Source organism: Phacochoerus africanus, chromosome 3, assembly GCF_016906955.1.
Source record: "Phacochoerus africanus isolate WHEZ1 chromosome 3, ROS_Pafr_v1, whole genome shotgun sequence".
Classification (NCBI taxonomy): domain Eukaryota; kingdom Metazoa; phylum Chordata; class Mammalia; order Artiodactyla; family Suidae; genus Phacochoerus; species Phacochoerus africanus.
In genome coordinates this window covers 191909389-191925918 of record NC_062546.1, presented here as the reverse complement: position 1 = coordinate 191925918, position 16530 = coordinate 191909389, and the positions used below count along the sequence as shown (strand labels likewise).

At 40.3% G+C, this 16530-nt stretch overlaps 1 protein-coding gene across 1 annotated transcript; it reads left to right on the top strand.

Annotated features, from left to right (window-relative positions):
- The first annotated feature begins 1914 nt into the window (after positions 1-1914).
- Positions 1915-14394, top strand: CCDC195 (coiled-coil domain containing 195). Its single transcript, XM_047770496.1, has 3 exons — positions 1915-2173; positions 8294-8540; positions 14271-14394. Exons 1-3 carry the CDS (start codon positions 1915-1917, stop codon positions 14392-14394), a joined length of 630 nt encoding a protein of 209 aa, XP_047626452.1.
- The last annotated feature ends 2136 nt before the right edge of the window (positions 14395-16530 follow it).

Below are 16530 nucleotides of genomic sequence, written 5' to 3'. Positions count from 1 at the left end.
TGACTAGGAACCATGAGGTTGCGGGTTCCATCCCTGCCCTTGCTCAGTGGGTTAAGGATCTGGCGTTGCCGTGAGCTGTGGTGTAGGTTGCAGACACAGCTCGGATCCCGCCTTGCTGTGGCTCTGGCGTAGGCAGGCGGCTACAGCTCCGATTAGACCCCTAGCCTGGGAACCTCCATGTAACTGCCGGTGTGGCCCTAGAAAAGGCAAAAAAAAAAAAAAAGTAAGTCATGTACCTTGGCAGGAAGGGGACTCTCCTATAGAAGAAATATTCAACCATAGGGTCAATAGTCCATTGCAGAGATATTGTGGACCAGACTTAAATACCTGCTAGGTGGTTAGACTAAATTACCTTTAAGATCTATCTTACTCCATACTCCCTATTTCCACAACCACTTAGCCTCTAGCATGCCTGGCACACAATGTTTAATGAAATTCATTTAAATGCAAATAGAAGTAGTATATCAAAACAGCTGCATTGGTTTTTTAGACCAACTTGTTAGTAAACACATCATAAAATTTAAATACCTGTAATAATTCTGGGGAGTTCCCATCGTGGCTCAGTGGAAACAAATCTGACTAGTCCCCTTGAGGACACAGGTTTGATCCAGGCCTCACTCAGTGGGTTAAGAATCTGGCATTGCCTTGAGCTGTGGTGTAGGTCGCAGATGCGGCTCCGATCCCGTGTCGCTGTGGCCGTAGCTTAGGCCAACGGCTATAGCTCTGATTCCACCCCTAGCCTGGGAACTTCCATATGCCATGGGTGCAGCCCTAAAAAGACAAAAATAAATAAATAGCTATAATAATTCTGTATGAATAAAAAAGGAATAATACTTCCTCCAGTCATTTCCATCTACAACCTTGGCTCAATCAGCCTGCCAATCCTAATTAAATAGGATAGGCAAAAAATTTAAAAATCAATATATGTAGAAAACAAAAGGAAACAAATGTTCAGAGAAAACTATCACAATGAAAATTTTCTAATCATTTTTACCCTATTGCAAAAAAGCACTTATGTTTAAACATTAATTGAATTTCCAAACGGGTACTGCTATCAGAGAATATGCTATCTAAGATTTCTACCTTTCAATCTCAATAAAGAAACCTCTTCAGGAAATTGGTAGTAAAAGCTGTTAACTATTGTATGCTCTTCTCATTCAAGATTAATGTTTAACCTGTATCTTCTTACATTCCCAGAACAGCCCTGGGCAAACACTCTGAAACTAAATAACAGCAAAAATTCTTATAAGATAGAAATCTACTGAAAAGTAATTATATGGTCCTTGACATTATCTTGAGGGATTTAGGGATGATTATCGACATTTAAATAATCTCACTTCAATTCACATAACTTCCTATGTTAGTTATGCTTATTCAACGAGTGGCAAAATAATACTTTACCCCCAAATGTACAGAATTATGATATATTCTACAGAGAAGACAAGGCATAATTCTTATGTGCCAGTTCTGATGTGCTTGTGACAGCTGGTGATTCTATGAAATGTTTGATCCCAGAAATAGCAACAGAGAAACAACTGAGTGGCTGGTAGGATGGTGAGCACACGATAGAAACAAGAAACTCTGTTTCTCACTGGAAATGTTTGGAGTGTCCTCTTCTCTGCAGACATAAAGCAATATTCTGGAACTGGGGTGGATCTGAAATGAAAGATACAAGGAAAAGCTCTGTTCTGAAAAACAAAACCCAGAATGAATAAGTCATGGAGACCTTTTACCTCCCTTGACAGCCTAAGTCCCTAGGTGCTGAAAGATGGCATAGAGATGAGTGACATCTATTGTTCAGGGAGGTTTATGGGGGGTCCACCTGTCCCACTGAGTAGATTGTGCATTTGGTTCATGAGCAAATGTTGACCTGTCTCCCCAAAGGAGCAGAACAGAACCACCTGAAAAGAGGCAATGGAAGAGAATATCCAGCTCACGAGGGTTATACAGGACATGCGGGCAGAGATCAACAAGCTGGAGAAAGAGAACCAAGCCCTCCGGATGAAGCTGGCTGCAAGGAGTCAGAGAACCCCAGACTCAGGAGGAGAATCAGGAGATGAAAAAGAAGAGGAAGTTGCAGACCTCAGTAACCTCGAAGATGAGCCCGGACAACCCGCAGCCTTTCATGCAGGTGTTTCCACTGATTCAACCCCAGCTATGAGGGAACACCAAGGTACCAAATGTCCAAAGCTCTTTCGGGCTGTGCCCACCTTTGCAAACATCTCCTACATGGTAGGTTTATTGTGCCTTTCACATAACTGCGTAATTTGGTATGAACAGCGGTGAGTTCCATCTTGTTTCTCCTGGTACATTAGCTTTGAATCCTAGGCAAAGCTTTCTTTCGCATATTGAAGCAACCTATTTTAGCAACATTAAAACTATCTCCAGATATTCCTGGGAAGATAAGGATGATAGATTTATAGAAGTCAGTCATATTTCTTTCTTGACTTCAAGCATTTAAGTGCTACATGATAGAACACTGAATGGGTATGTGGCAAATGGCGTGCTTACTTATTAAGCTAGAACAGCGTTGCAAAGTAGCTAAGCTATGAATATCAGAGTCAGACAAATATGGTTGCCAATATAGTACCTATCACGCATGCCAATTGTCTGACACCCATTAGCTGCTTGACTTAGAGCTGTTATGAGAAATCTTTAACCCTCATTTTGTTCATTTGGAACTGATATATTACCTATCATGCATGCTTGTGGTAATCGACTTCAGTGATAAACTCAGTGCTTAGCATAGCATCGGGCAAACACACAACAAATGGCAGATATTGTTCCTTAGCCATGTTTTACAAAAAAAATTACTGTCCTTTATGCACATATGTTCCACAGAATTCAACTTACTATACCGACTGAAGACTAAAAGTCAATGTCTGATACAATCTGAAAAATCAAATCTCTCAGCCTTTTATGGGAAAGAATTTTGACTGAAGACAAAGTCAGAAATTAGGAGAGTGAAAAATATAGCCTACATTTAAATTGTCAGGGCTTGCCTATACACAGTATATTCAAATAAAATTGATATACCTAATTAAATACTCAAAGTATTTAATAATCATTTGTCAAAGGCTTCAGACAATGCCATTTACAGGTGCTGAATAGCTTGGACATGGGACATGTTCTATTTCTAGCTTTTTTTTTTTTTCTGTAGAAGTCTCTCTCTAATATATGACCCTATATTTCAAAGCTGAAAACAGATTCCAATCAAGTTTTTTCCCTCTAAATCTAGATCTAAATTGTTCTGTCTGTTTGTTATTTAGTAAAACTAAAAGAGTAACCTATAAGGAGGTTAGACTTCCTGGTGGAAAAAGAAGATATGGACATATATAATATATCTTTGCTCCAGGCTTCCTTCACCTCTGCACTCTTGATGTTTGGACTGAAAAATTCTGTAGGATTCTGTCTTGGACATTGTAGGGTGTTTACTTATTTTCCTGGGTTCTAAACACTAGATGTCAATAGTATCTGCTTCTCCTCCTCCAGTCATGACCATCAAAAGTGTCTTCAAACATTCCAAATGTCACTTGGAGGACAAAATTTCCCTCAGTTAAAAAAACTTCCAAAGGTAAACAACACCCTTTAAAATTTACTCTTCCCGATGCTTATCCCAATGAGAAAATAAGTTGGGTCTTAGCATATCTTGTATTCTTCTAAAATAAGCATTACGCTGTTCAAAGAACAAAGAATATTACCCTTTAAACTCTCAGGGTCTAAATGCCATCAAATGTAAAGGAGATTTTGAAATTATTGAGATATAAATAAACAATCGATACCACACTTTTTCAGTATCTGAATGGTGACTTCAATAAGAATACAAGCATTAAGTTTGAAGAGAACTAGTAAAAAACATTTGGTGACATTTTGAGAACGCTTGCCAGTTGCACCAATAATATACAGCATGAAATGTGATTTAAATTTGTGCTTAGAAGCCCAGTTGAGTTATTTCAAAGAGGATATTTATGTGTGTCTTATGTGTGATGTTCTATTATGAAAGTAACTGATGTAAGTAGAAAGAACACTGGCCTCAACTTGAAGCCACCCGAGCTGCAGTCCTAGTTTTCTTTTTCTTTTTTTCCTTTCTATGGCTGCACTTTCAGCATATGGAAGTTCCCAGGCCAGGGGTTGAATCTGAGCTGCAGCTGTAGCCTATGCCACAGCCATGGCAACACCAGATCCTGAGCCACAGCTTACAGCAATGCTGGATCCTTAACCCACTGAGCCAGGCCAAGGATCAAATCCACAACCTCAGGGAGACAGCATTGGATCCTCAACATGCTGAGCCACAACGGAAACTCCCTTAGTTTTCTTTTTCTCTCTCTTTTTTTTTTTTTAGGGCCACTCCCATGGCATATAGAAGTTCCCAGGCTAGGGGTCGAATCTGAGCTGCAGCTGCCAGCGGCCTACACTACAGCCACAGCAATGCCAGATCCGACTTGCATCTTTGATCTATACTGCAGCTCACAGGGCAACACTGGATCCTTAACCCACTGAGAGGGGCCAGAGATGGAACCACATCCTCATGGATAATAGTCGGCTTGGTTATCACTGAGCCACAACAGGAACCCCTTCCCTAGTTTTCTAATATTTGGTCAGTACTGCGTAGGTCACATGAAATTCCTGATCTTAGCATTCTCATGTAAAACTGAGTGGATTGGATGCCTTCCAAAGCCTATTCCAACTGTAAAATTCTGTGAGTGTATGAATACAACATGCTTTTATGATAACTCTCCTCATCTGTAAAATGGAGATAGTGATCTAGTGATAGACTCTATTTCTTTTCTTTTTCTTGTTTTATTATTTCAATTTTTTCTGCTGTACAGCATGGGGACCAAGTTACTCTTACATGTGTACATTTTTTTCCCACCCTTTCTTCTGTTGCAATATAAGTATCTAGACATAGTTCTCAACGCTACTCAGCAGGATCTCCTTGTAAATCCATTCCAAGTTGTATCCAATAACCCCAAGCTCCCAGTCCCTCCCACTCCCTTCCTCTCCCCCCGGGCAGCCACAAGTCTTTTCTCCAAGTCCATGATTTTCTTTTCTGAGGAGATGTTCATTTGTGCTGGATATTAGATTCCAGTTATAAGGGATATCATATGGTATTTGTCTTTGTCTTTCTGACTCATTTCACTCAGGATGAGAGTCTCTAGTTCCATCCATGTTGCTGCAAATGGCATTATAGATAGACTCTATTTCATAGGGCTGAGACTATTAAATGAGATAGCACAGGTGAGACTGACTGAACATGAGTTACCTAGTCATAGTTGTCTTCATATCATTGGATAAGTCAGAAATATATATTTGACTTGAGTGTAAGGTTTTTATTAGAAGTTTTAGTAAGATAGGAATTCCTGTTGTGGCTCAATGGGTTAAGGACCCGACATAGCGTCTGTGAAGATAGATCCCTGGCCTCACTCAGTGAATTTAGGATCCAATATTGCTGTTAGCTGTGGTGTAGGCCTGCAGCTGAAATTCAGTCCCTAGCCTGGGAACTTCCATATGCTGCAGATGCAGCCTTAAAAGAAAAAAAAAAAAAAGGTTTTATTAAGATATTGCCAATATCAATCAAAATTCATACTTGTAACTGAATCATAGGAATGCACTGCTAGAGAGGACCTTTAGAGATCATCACCTCATTTTATGGTTGAGGAGATATGACCCTCAACCATAAGCAATTTGAGATTAAGCAATTTGTCTGATCCTCTTTTGGAAACAAAATAATATAAACATATTTTTTGAGAGGCAACAATGTGACATCAGAAAAATGTCTCACTTTAAAAAAGGGAAAAGTTAAAGAGGACCTGGAAGCAAATCGCTTGGAACTAAATTCTCCTGGAAACACTTATAATAGCGCACAGGGTTTTATAGATATGAAATCCAGTCCACGCATTACAGGGATGCTGCCTTCACCCTTTCTGCCCTTCGTAATCTCACCTTGAGTCTATTAGGGAAGAGGCAATTTGCTGCAAAGAAGACCCAAGAAACAACTCTTTACAGGGACCCTCTAGAATTGCTGGCCTCTGATACTCATCAATCTGTTTGTATCTTTTGCTGACAAATAAATTGCATTGGACAGTGATCTTTGAAATTGTGCTAATGACTCAGTGATGCTGTGTTGAATATTCTTTCCCTTTTATTGATCAGCAACTGAAGGATACAGACTATTTGTGACCCAGGAACATAAACAAAGCGACTATTTGCTAATCGATCAAGCTGGAGATCATAATTTAGCTTGCTGTTATCAATGTAATTTCCTCTGCTGTCCTTTCAGTATAAAGAGATTGTTTTACAATGCTCTTAAACAGAAATTTTTATGTTCATCAATAAGTCATAAGCCTGTTTTTAGATAATTATCAAAGTGATATGTCATGGCCAAAGGAAATGTTTAAAGATCATTTATGAATATTATTTGCAGTTAATGAACTTAAACTCTTCCAGATTCTTACCTAAAATGTGATCATCTGCTCTTCCAAACTATAAAAAGCCAGGGCAACCTCCACTTTCTGTAATGGCCATATAATTTGCTGTCTGTGTTCTGCAGACATGGGCCACCAAGTTAATAAGAGAAAATTGTGCTCCTAACACTCTCAAAACCTAAACACCATGCAGGGATTTCTTATATGTTCATGTTAGTTAATAGCAAAGCTGTAATGAGAAAGAATAAAGACTCAACAAACATTCATTAAGTGCTCCAGAAAATGGAAACCAACCCATGAGGTCAGTGTTGTCAGCCCCAAGGTAATAACTAGATGTCTAAGTAGAGGTTGCATCACCAGTCTCAGGTCAGTTTACACAGTGTTGGAAGTGAGAGGCAGAAAAACCATGACTCCCTAAATTAAAGCTCTTTTAATCAAGGGGGTTTCATTATAAGGAAGGGAGCTATGATTCACCTCAAGAAAAGAGTTTGTTAGAAAACACTTATGGACGGAAATGGAATTGGAAGCCCTCAGAAACCAAAGCCGTAAATCCTCCCATCTCTTTCAGGAGAACTCCCGTCTCCCACACAAGGCATCCTTACTTCCTTTCATGTGTCTGCCTTGCTTTCCTCTCTCATTTAATAGTCATTCTTCATAATGAAGGGCCCAAACAAGGCCAACACATGCATTTCGGGCCAGTTGGTGGCAGCCAGTTCAGTTACAGGTAGCCATTCAGGTGATGCGAGACTTGATGGCCACAATCTTATAGAAGGGAGGACGCCATCTAGAGCTGCATCTCCTGAAGATTCATGTTCTCCCCCTTTTAAAATAGTGTTTGGTTATTACCACATGTCCAGATCTCTGTTTATATTCTGCGGTCTCAGGAAGGTCTTCCCCGACCACATTATTTAAAGAGCCCCCAGATCCGTGCCCCCCCCCCAATTTGTCTCTGTCCCCTGCCCTTTATCAGCCTTATTTGTCTTCCTGGAATCTATCGTTATCTGAATTTCATCATGTATTATTTGTTTATCTTCCACGGGCCACCCAGAAGGTTAGCTTTATCTGTGCCAGCAAGAACTTAGTGTTGCTCACTCCCACAACCTCATCTCTTTAACAAAGTGCTTAATTCATGATTAGGGCTCGATTATTTGCAAAATATATCAATCAGTAAATGAATGTCTTCTACGCAAAAAAAATTTTTTTAAATAGGTTTTTTTTCACAAGTTTCAATAATGTTTATCAACACACTATTTTTTATTTTTTTTATTTTTTGTCTTTTTGCCTTTTCTAGGGCCACTCCCACAGCACATGGAGGTTCCCAGGCTAGGGGTCTAATTGGAGCTGTAGCCCCTGGCCTACACCACAGACACAGCAATGCCAGATCCAAGCCACGTCTGCAACCTACACCACAGCTCATGGCAATGCCAGATCCTTAACCCAATGAGCAAGGCCAGGGATTGAACCCACAACCTCATGGTTCCTAGTTGGATTCGTTAACCACTGAGTCACAACGGGAACTCCCAACACAATCTTTCAATGTGGATGTCATTAAAGGTAGAATTTTTTTTTTTTTTTTGGTCTTTTTAGGGCTGCACCAGCAGCATATGGAGGTTCCCAGGCTAGGCGCAGAATAAGAGCTATTATAGTCTTTGGTCTACACCACAGCCACAGCAACTCAAGATCTGAGCTATGTCTGCAACCTACACCACAGCCCACAGCAACACTAGATCCTTAACCTGCTGAGCGAGGCCAGGGATAGAACCCACGTCCTCATGGGTACTAGTCGGATTCATTAACCGTTGAGCCAAGGTGGGAACTCCAGTGTAAAGGTAGAATTTTTAAACTTGAATTTTGTGTCTCCTTTACAGGCAACGTCATGATTGTTAGACGTTATTCCATTTCCTCACCAATTCACTCGTTAGCTGTGAAGGATCCGTGGAAAGCTGGGAAAAAACATCCAAATCATGGAATTCCAGAAGTTCAAGGAACAGTCAAATCCCTGGCATGTTCTTCAATTAAGAAGCAAGACCATGGAGAAAAGATGTTTGCCCCAGATGTTTTTGCTGGCCATGGTTCCAGCCAAAGAGCCTTTCCCCAGCACGTTTTTGGTTGCAGGTAATGTTCAATCTGCCTGAAGCAGTTGTGAGCTGTGATGGCTACTGAGGACCTTCTAGTGGATAAGCAAGGTCTAATCTAGTGGGAAAAAAATAGAACCAAGTAGGTTATCAGGCCAAAATAACATATCATACTTATGTCTGTTTGAGGAATCAAAAATAAATTTATTTGAGATTAAATCTTACCCTCTAATAGATGCCTCCAAGAAGTGGGAAACAATTGGTTTTCATTTACTCAGCAAGCATTAATGATCATTTTCTGAGCTAGGGGCTGAGGCTCCCAGCTGCTGAAAGGAAAATTCCAAACATTCATCTACTGACAAAGGCACACGAGTAAACTGACCATGACAATAAGCAGTGTCTCAGGGAGAAGACTAGTTAGTTGAGGAGCTGAACACAGAATGCCACTCTGAGGAAGAACTGTTCTTGTGGGAAAAGGTGCTTGTATGGGCTTTTTTGATGAAAGAAAGAAGAAGGAAAGAAAGGAAGGAAGGAAGGAAGGAAGGAAGGAAGGAAGGAAGGAAACAGAGAATGAATGAGGAAGGAAAGAAATAGAAAGAGGGAAAGAGATGAGGATGACGGGGTTCGAGAGAGGGAGGGAGGGAGGGACGTGGGGAGAGGGGAGGTGGAGGGTAGGGAGCGGAGCAGGAGAGAAAAGATTGAGAGGGCGAGAAGAGAGGAGAGGAGGAGAGGAGGAGAAAGAAAGGGAGAGAACGAGAGAGGAGGAGGGGAGAAAAAAGACAGAGGAGAGAAAAAAGAAGAAAAGAAAGAAAGAAAAAAGAAAGAAAGAAGAAATAGAAGAAGAAAGAAAGAAGAAAGGAAAGAAAGAAAAGAAAGAAAGAAAGAAAGAAAGAAAGAAAGAAGAAAGAAAGAAAGAAAGAAAGAAGGAAAGAAAGAAAAGAAAGAAGGAAAGAAAAGGGAAGGAAGGAAGAAAAAAGCAAGCAAGAAAGAATATTTTAGGCATAAGTCAAATAAGCCTAGAAACAAAGAGAAAACTAATATGTTCTGCAAAATACATGAATTGGTTTTTAGGGACTTAAGATCAGCCTGGGAATGGGTGGGATTGAGAAAACATTTGAGAGATAGGCTAGGAATCCTTAAGAGGAAAGTTGGCTGGTGGCCCCCGTAGTGGGTAGAGCCAAGGGCTCCTTTGGAACAAGACTCACTGTCAGGCACTAGCCTGTTAGAGCATGACCTCCCCTCCCCCCCACCATGCATTTCTACCTCGCAGTTCCCAGTGGGATCCCAACTCTTTATCAAGAGTCTGTACACATTTGTCTCTTTTGAATAGAAGGAGGCAAATGAAGAAAAAAAAAAAAAAAAAAAGAGGGCCTGGTTTCATGGTTAGCTTATCATGGGAAAGAGAAAATGGAATAAATAGGGTCTTTGAGAGAATAAGTGAGTCATTTAATTCAGTAGTCGCAGGAAATCAAATCAGAGGGATAACCATAAGTAATATGGTTACTGCAGGAATTCTCATAAATTTTGGAAAGAGCACTGGACTTCCCACAGGATGTGGGATACAAAGGTTGAGCCAGTTTTATCTGAATGTAAGGCAAGCTAAAAACTGTATTCCACTTGTAGAAAGTCCTATTAATAGGAGCAGTAAGAGGAACCTGGATCAGGAAGGACAGGCAAAGACAAGTGGAAAGGCCATCCCAGGAGAGCAAAAAAGACAAGAAAATAAAAATAGAAGAAATCACCACAATGGAGAGAACTAAAAATAGGGGAGTGAAGGAGGATAGAGGATTTAGCGGGATCCATCATAAAAGGTCTTCCCCGGAATGCTAGAGCTTTATCCAGAGAGTATTGGAAAGCTAGTAAAAATAAGGTCTTTATGAAATTTTCAACAAATACAAACACTCAGAAACTAATTACAAATGCCGATGTATTCATCGGTAAGAATGTTGTCATATTTTATTCAGATATTCGATGTATAATGGAGAGAAAGGGCCTGCATCTCTCTTCCCTTGTCCTCCTGCGCAGTGACTGTTACCATGGGTTTTGTTTCTGTCCTTTCAGTCTATTTTTTATGCTTTCATTAAACTCATTTGTTCATTCAACAAATACATCTGAAGGGTGTACTGCATGTTAGGTAGGATTCTAGGCTCTGCAGATACAGAAGGAAACAAAATTATCAAAAGTCCCTGCCAGGGAGTTCCCTTGTGGCTCAGAGGGCTAAGGATCCTGCATTGTCACTGCTTCAGCTCAGGTTGCTGCTGTGGTGCAGGGTCGATCCCTAGCCCCCCACCCCCCAAAAAAGTGCTGCCAATGAGGAGTTTTTTCCTTTGTAACATGATAATCAATAATCATGAGAATACATGAAATATATATTATAATTTTAGATAGTGAGAAAAGTAAAGCAATCAAAGGAAAAATGAAGGTTTCGGAGAGCAAGCATTGTTGAAATTTTTCATCTCAGTGGCCAGAAGATACTTAATTATTTGACTAAAGAAGAGAGACAGGGAGTTCTGAGGAGGAGCGAGCAGTGGGGAGCTGTCCAGGCACTGAGAACGGCAAATGGGAGGGACCTGGGTGGGCCCATGACTGGTGTTTGAGGAAAGGTAAGGAGGTTGGCATTGACTGCAGAGTGGGTTAAGCAAGCGAGATGGAGCGAGATGAAGGCAGAGAGCTAAGAGTGGCCTCCTGCTCCCTTCCAATGACGCAGGATTTATTTCTAGTGATTTGCGCCACATAACATACTCTTTTCAATTAAAAAATAAAAATAAAAAAGATTATGTTGGGAGCTCTATTTTGAAAACAATACAGAAAAAGGGGAGGAGTTCCCATCCTGGCTCAGTGGAAACAAATCTGACTAGCATCCATGAAGACGCAGGTTTGATCCCTGGCCTTGCTCAGTGGGTTAAGGATCCGGCGTTGCCATGATCTGTAGTGTAGGTTATAGACACGGCTTGGATCTGGCGTTGATGTGGCTGTGGTGTAGGCTAGCGGCTCCAGCTCTGATCGGATCCCTAGCCTGAGAACCTCCATATGCCCCAGTGCAGCCTTAAAAACAACAACAACAACAACAACAAAGGGGGGGGCAGGTTCAAAGCTAAATAAAATAATTTAGGCAAGAAATGATTATTTCTTGGCCAAGGGCAATAACCGGATGTAGTTTCTAAACATACTTTGAAGGTGGCGCCAACAAGATTTGTTAACAGAGTAGATGTGAGACAAGGAAACAAGAAGTGTACCCCCAACCCTTGTGTCCCAATGGCCATGTGTTTTCACAAAGGGAGGAGGGAAGCAAAGCAAGATGTGCCGTTTGTCTGAATAAAATCATGTACCTATAATATACGGTCATATAAAAGCACGAAAGGTTCATTGTTTTTAAATTGCAAATTACAAAATATAAACTCAATATACAAAGTCAAAAGTATAGGAATTCCTGTTGTGGCTCAGTGGTAAGAAACTGACTAGTATCCTTGAGGATGATCCCTGGTCTCCCTCAGTGGGTTAAGGATCTGGCATTGCCGTGAGCTGTGGTGTAGACCGCAGTCGCGGCTCGGATGTGGCCTTGCAGTGGCTGTGGTATAGGCCAGCAGCTACAGCTCCAATTATACCCCTAGCCTGGGAACGTCCATATGCCATGGGTGTGGCTCTAAAAAATTTTTTTTAATTAAAAATAAATAAAAAAGACAAAGTCAAAAGTATACAAAGGAAAATCCTCCGTAATCCCACTACCCAAAAAACTACCACTGAGAATTTACTGGCTATCTTTCCAGGCTTGTGTCTACATAGTGTGTAATCGTGCAGTGCATATATGTTATAATGTTTTCTTTTCTGCACTTAAACCGTTAGAGGCTCAGGGACTTACAGTGCTGAGGAATATAGTAGTATTAATTTTCTATGATAGTTTGGGAACCCATCCAATGTTTATAAGGTATTATTTTTCTGAAGCAAAATGTTTTCCAACTTCCAAGCTGCCAATGAATAAATTATTAGAACACAATCCATTTCTGATTTGGAATTTACTTTAATTTGAAAAATTGAGCCAATTGTAGAATGGTGTTAAACCAAGAAAGTCAGCAGTGGCTTAAAATCAACAGCTGGGTTGGCATAAAATCCAGTAGATACAGGGAACAGTTGAGTAGGAATTAAGCTTTTTTGCGTAGTCCTTTTTATTTTGTCTTTTACTTTCTCAGGGACTAATTAGTAAAATAACAACTCATTGTATTATTCTTCTGATTTTTTTGGTAAATTCATTTGCTTTCTAATAGCTTTTGAAAAATCTTACAAAGATTTATCAAGAGCCAATTTGTTTGAACTAGCCTTCAGATCAATTAGACATCATACTTAATTTGCTTGCGAACTTTTCTATTAATGTACCAAGAAAGTATTTTACAGAGTAATGCCAAAGTCAATATTTCTAAGAACCAATGCGCTCCAGAAACTAGAGACTGAATTTTAATTTTTCCCTAATTTTGACATAGAAACCCAATCTTTTCCTCCCACATTTAAGAAAAACAAATAATCCTCAGGCTGTTGAGGAATTAGGGGATAGGGTCCATATAGATAATTAAACTGAGAAGTGCTGTTTCACTGACAGGAGAAAATAGACACGTTTAGATAAATATATTTCTTCTTTTCCTGTAGCAAAGTGGTTAAGAAGACAGCCTCCGGAATCAGGCGGCTAAAATCCCAACTCCATCATTGACAAATAGGATGGTCTTGGAAAAGTTATTAGTGTGTCCTATGCTGCAGTTTATTCTTTTGTAAAAAGAGAATCATAATTGCAGTTGCCTCATGGTTTTGGTGAAGACTAAATGGGATAGTCAAGTGAATGCTTGCTAAACGGCAGAGCAGTTATTATTTTATTGATCCCAACATAGGGAGCCATTGGCCTTCCTCCCAAGAGAGGGAACAGATGTGTTCCCCTAAATGCAGGCCGCTAAATGCCATACACTGAAATTATGGCCTTATCAGATGAGAGGGAGAGAGATCAAAACTAAAGAAAAGGCAATCATTTTTTTTTCTCTTTTAGGGCCACACCCAGAGCACTTGGAAGTTCCCAGGCTAGGGGTCGAATCAGAGCTGCAGCTATTGGCCTGCACCACAGCTCATGGCAATGCTGGATCCTAAACCCACTGAACGGGGCCACAGATTGAACCCACGTCCTCATGGATCCTCATCGGGTTTGTTTCTGCGGAGCCACAACAGGAACTTGCTGCAAAGGCAATCATTTAAACTCTATTCTTTGGGAGCACTTGATCCTGCTTTATGACAAAATTATACACAATATTGTTCCAGGGAAAAGGAGAGGGGGGCAAAATGAAAAGATTTCATCCCCCAGGAAACACTGGGTCATCGCTGTCACTTCTCGCTCCGCTTTATTGTTCAAGTGTGATGGATATTCAGTTAATTCAAAATTCCAAACTGTGGATTGATCTGGATTATAATATAATTGCCTCAAATGTCTGCTTCATTCCAAGTAAAGAGCTTTGATGTACAGGACTTTACCTGAGAGGGCATCGTAGTGCTCAGCTTTAAACAGCAAGCTGATAATCCTCAGACATACAGACCTTCCCTCACTGTTCACTGGGTTTAACTCAGAGGCCAATTCTGATCCATTTTCTTGCAATATCATTGAACTAAACCAAAAAAATTATATATTTAAGGAGAACTTTTAACACTTTAGACACTGTTTGGTGACTTGGAAAAAATAGTGTTTTGTATAAAGGCTCACTAAAAAGTTGTATTTATCTCTCCCTTATTCTGCTTTCTTTAGGGACAAGATCAAGACAGTCAGTTTCCTGTTACCCATGAACATGTCTTCATATTCCAAAAATTCAAATTCTTTGAAAGATTCATCAAATCAGACCACAAACCAGCTCAGTACCATTACAGAATAGGATATGCAAGGTGGTGAAATTTAAGAAACAGCTGATTCCCAACATGTGGGAGCATAGAGACCTGGCTGGGTCAATGACCTCCCCTGCAAAGAGCCCTGGCAAGATGCTAAGATACAAAAATTACTCACCATTAGGTCAATGGACTTGGCCCAGACATGGAAGCTATTACTTTATGTTGTTAAATGCTCATGTTGATGTGGGTACAATGGCTATACTAGTTTCTCTATGCAGCAGGTGAGCAATGAAAAGAAATGAAATGAAATTGCATGCTAAGTGCTCAGTATCTGTGTTCTGCTATCAGGAAATGCTGTTGTTCCCATTATAAGTGTCACTTTCCAGATGAAACTATAATAAATCTGGGGGAGGGGAGTTCTATTCTTGATTAATAAACATAGAAGCAATAGTGATGACCCCAGTAGTTAATTCTGTGTTGATATTTCAGTGGTACGAGCTCATTGGGTTTTTTAATATCCTGTGTTAGTGGCATGTGAACACAGAAGACTCTTGTTGGCTCAGAGTAACTAGGGGCTGTCTAATGGCAAAGACACATCCTGGGTGGAAGGAGAGAGAAAGAGGTTCAAATGATAATTACTTAGGGGTTGGAAATCTCATGACTCCTTCAGTTCCTGAACTTCTCATCAAAAGAATATCTCTGCTTCCAGATTTACAGTAATCATATTCTGCTACCCATATACCTTTTAAACAAATAATTATATTAAAATACCCAGAGTGTTAAAACGCAGGTTTGGAGGCTCCAGGCAGGGAAAAAGACTAGAAATTCACATTTTAAACAAGTCTTCCCTGGAGTTACTGCTCTGGCGCAAACGGTATTAGCAGTGTCTCTGGAGCACTGGGTCACAGGTTTGATCCCTATCCCAACACAGTGGGTTAAAGGATCCAGCGTTGCTGCAGCTGCTTCTGCATAGGTCACAACTCCGGCTCAGATCAGATCCCTGGCCCCAGAACTCCGTATGCCACAGGGCAGCCAAAAAAGGAAACGAACAAATAAACAAGTCTTCCCAGGTGATTTCTTAAACAGCTCTGGTTGCAATCCACTCTCATAAATAGATGAGGCTCAGATCCTGTGTTGCTGTGGCTGTGGCACAGGCAGGCAGCTGCAGCTTCAATTCAACCCTTTGCCTGGGAACTTCCTTATGCCATAGGAGGGGCCCTAAAGAGGAAAGAAAGAAAGAAGGAAAGAAGGGAAGAAAGAAAGAAAAAGAAAGGAAGGAAGGAAGGAAGGAAGGAAGGAAGAAAGAAAGAATCACAAGACCAACTTCTAGAAGCGAGACAGATGTATCAATCAATACCCTGAGGTAAAAGCCATAGAATGGGTCAAATATTTTTTTTTTTTGTGATATTCATTGAAGATTAACAATATTCTTAAAGAAGGAAATTTGAGCTTGGGAAACGAGGATAAGATGGTATAGGAAGTGAAGTCTACTTAGATTAAAAGGGCAGAAATTCCGTATCTTCAGAAAAATGTAGCTTAACCCGTAATCAATACTTATTTGCTCACGAAACCAAAATGTAATGTGAGAAAGCATGGGCTGAGTTTTGTTTTAAAATGTATTATATATATTTATGTCTGCTTTACATTTTTCATCATGTAGAACTCTTGGAAAGCAATCTGGCTGACTTATCTTCCTTTGGGTGGGGAAAGTAGGTCCTGAAGTTAGAAGAACATAGGATTTTCCAGCACAATTATCATTTCAGGTCATAATTTCCAAGAGTAAGTAAGCATAGCTCAAGTTATTCCATTAGTCTGAAGTGACTGAGTTTATAACAAAGCCAGAGCCAGAACCCATAACTGCTGACTCCTCCTACAAGAATTCCACGCTGCCCCCTGCATTTGCGACCTAAGCCAATCATTAAATTTAAAATGTTTGCAACCTGAGCCTTTCTCAGTAAGAGCAGATGATCTCATCGTTCTCAAAGTCCAGGGTATCTAAGGATCAAATGAGATCATGTATGCGGATATGTTGCATAAAGCATTAAACAAACACAAGACACAGCTATTTTGTTCATTCTTTCAAAACATAGGCTCCCAATAAGTGTCTAATTTCTTTTTCTTTGTGGCTGCCCCTCAGCATACGGATTTCCTGGACCAGTTGCAACCTACCAACACTACAGCCT

What these genes read in the sequence shown, in the direction of transcription:
- CCDC195 (XM_047770496.1), top strand. Translation starts at nt 1,915, where the DNA reads ATGGAAGAGAATATCCAGCTCACGAGGGTTATACAGGACATGCGGGCA. An exon ending in AGCTATGAGGGAACACCAAG is followed by an intron (nt 2,174 to 8,293) that starts GTACCAAATGTC and finishes TCTCCTTTACAG; the next exon opens with GCAACGTCATGATTGTTAGA. An exon ending in CAGCACGTTTTTGGTTGCAG is followed by an intron (nt 8,541 to 14,270) that starts GTAATGTTCAAT and finishes TGCTTTCTTTAG; the next exon opens with GGACAAGATCAAGACAGTCA.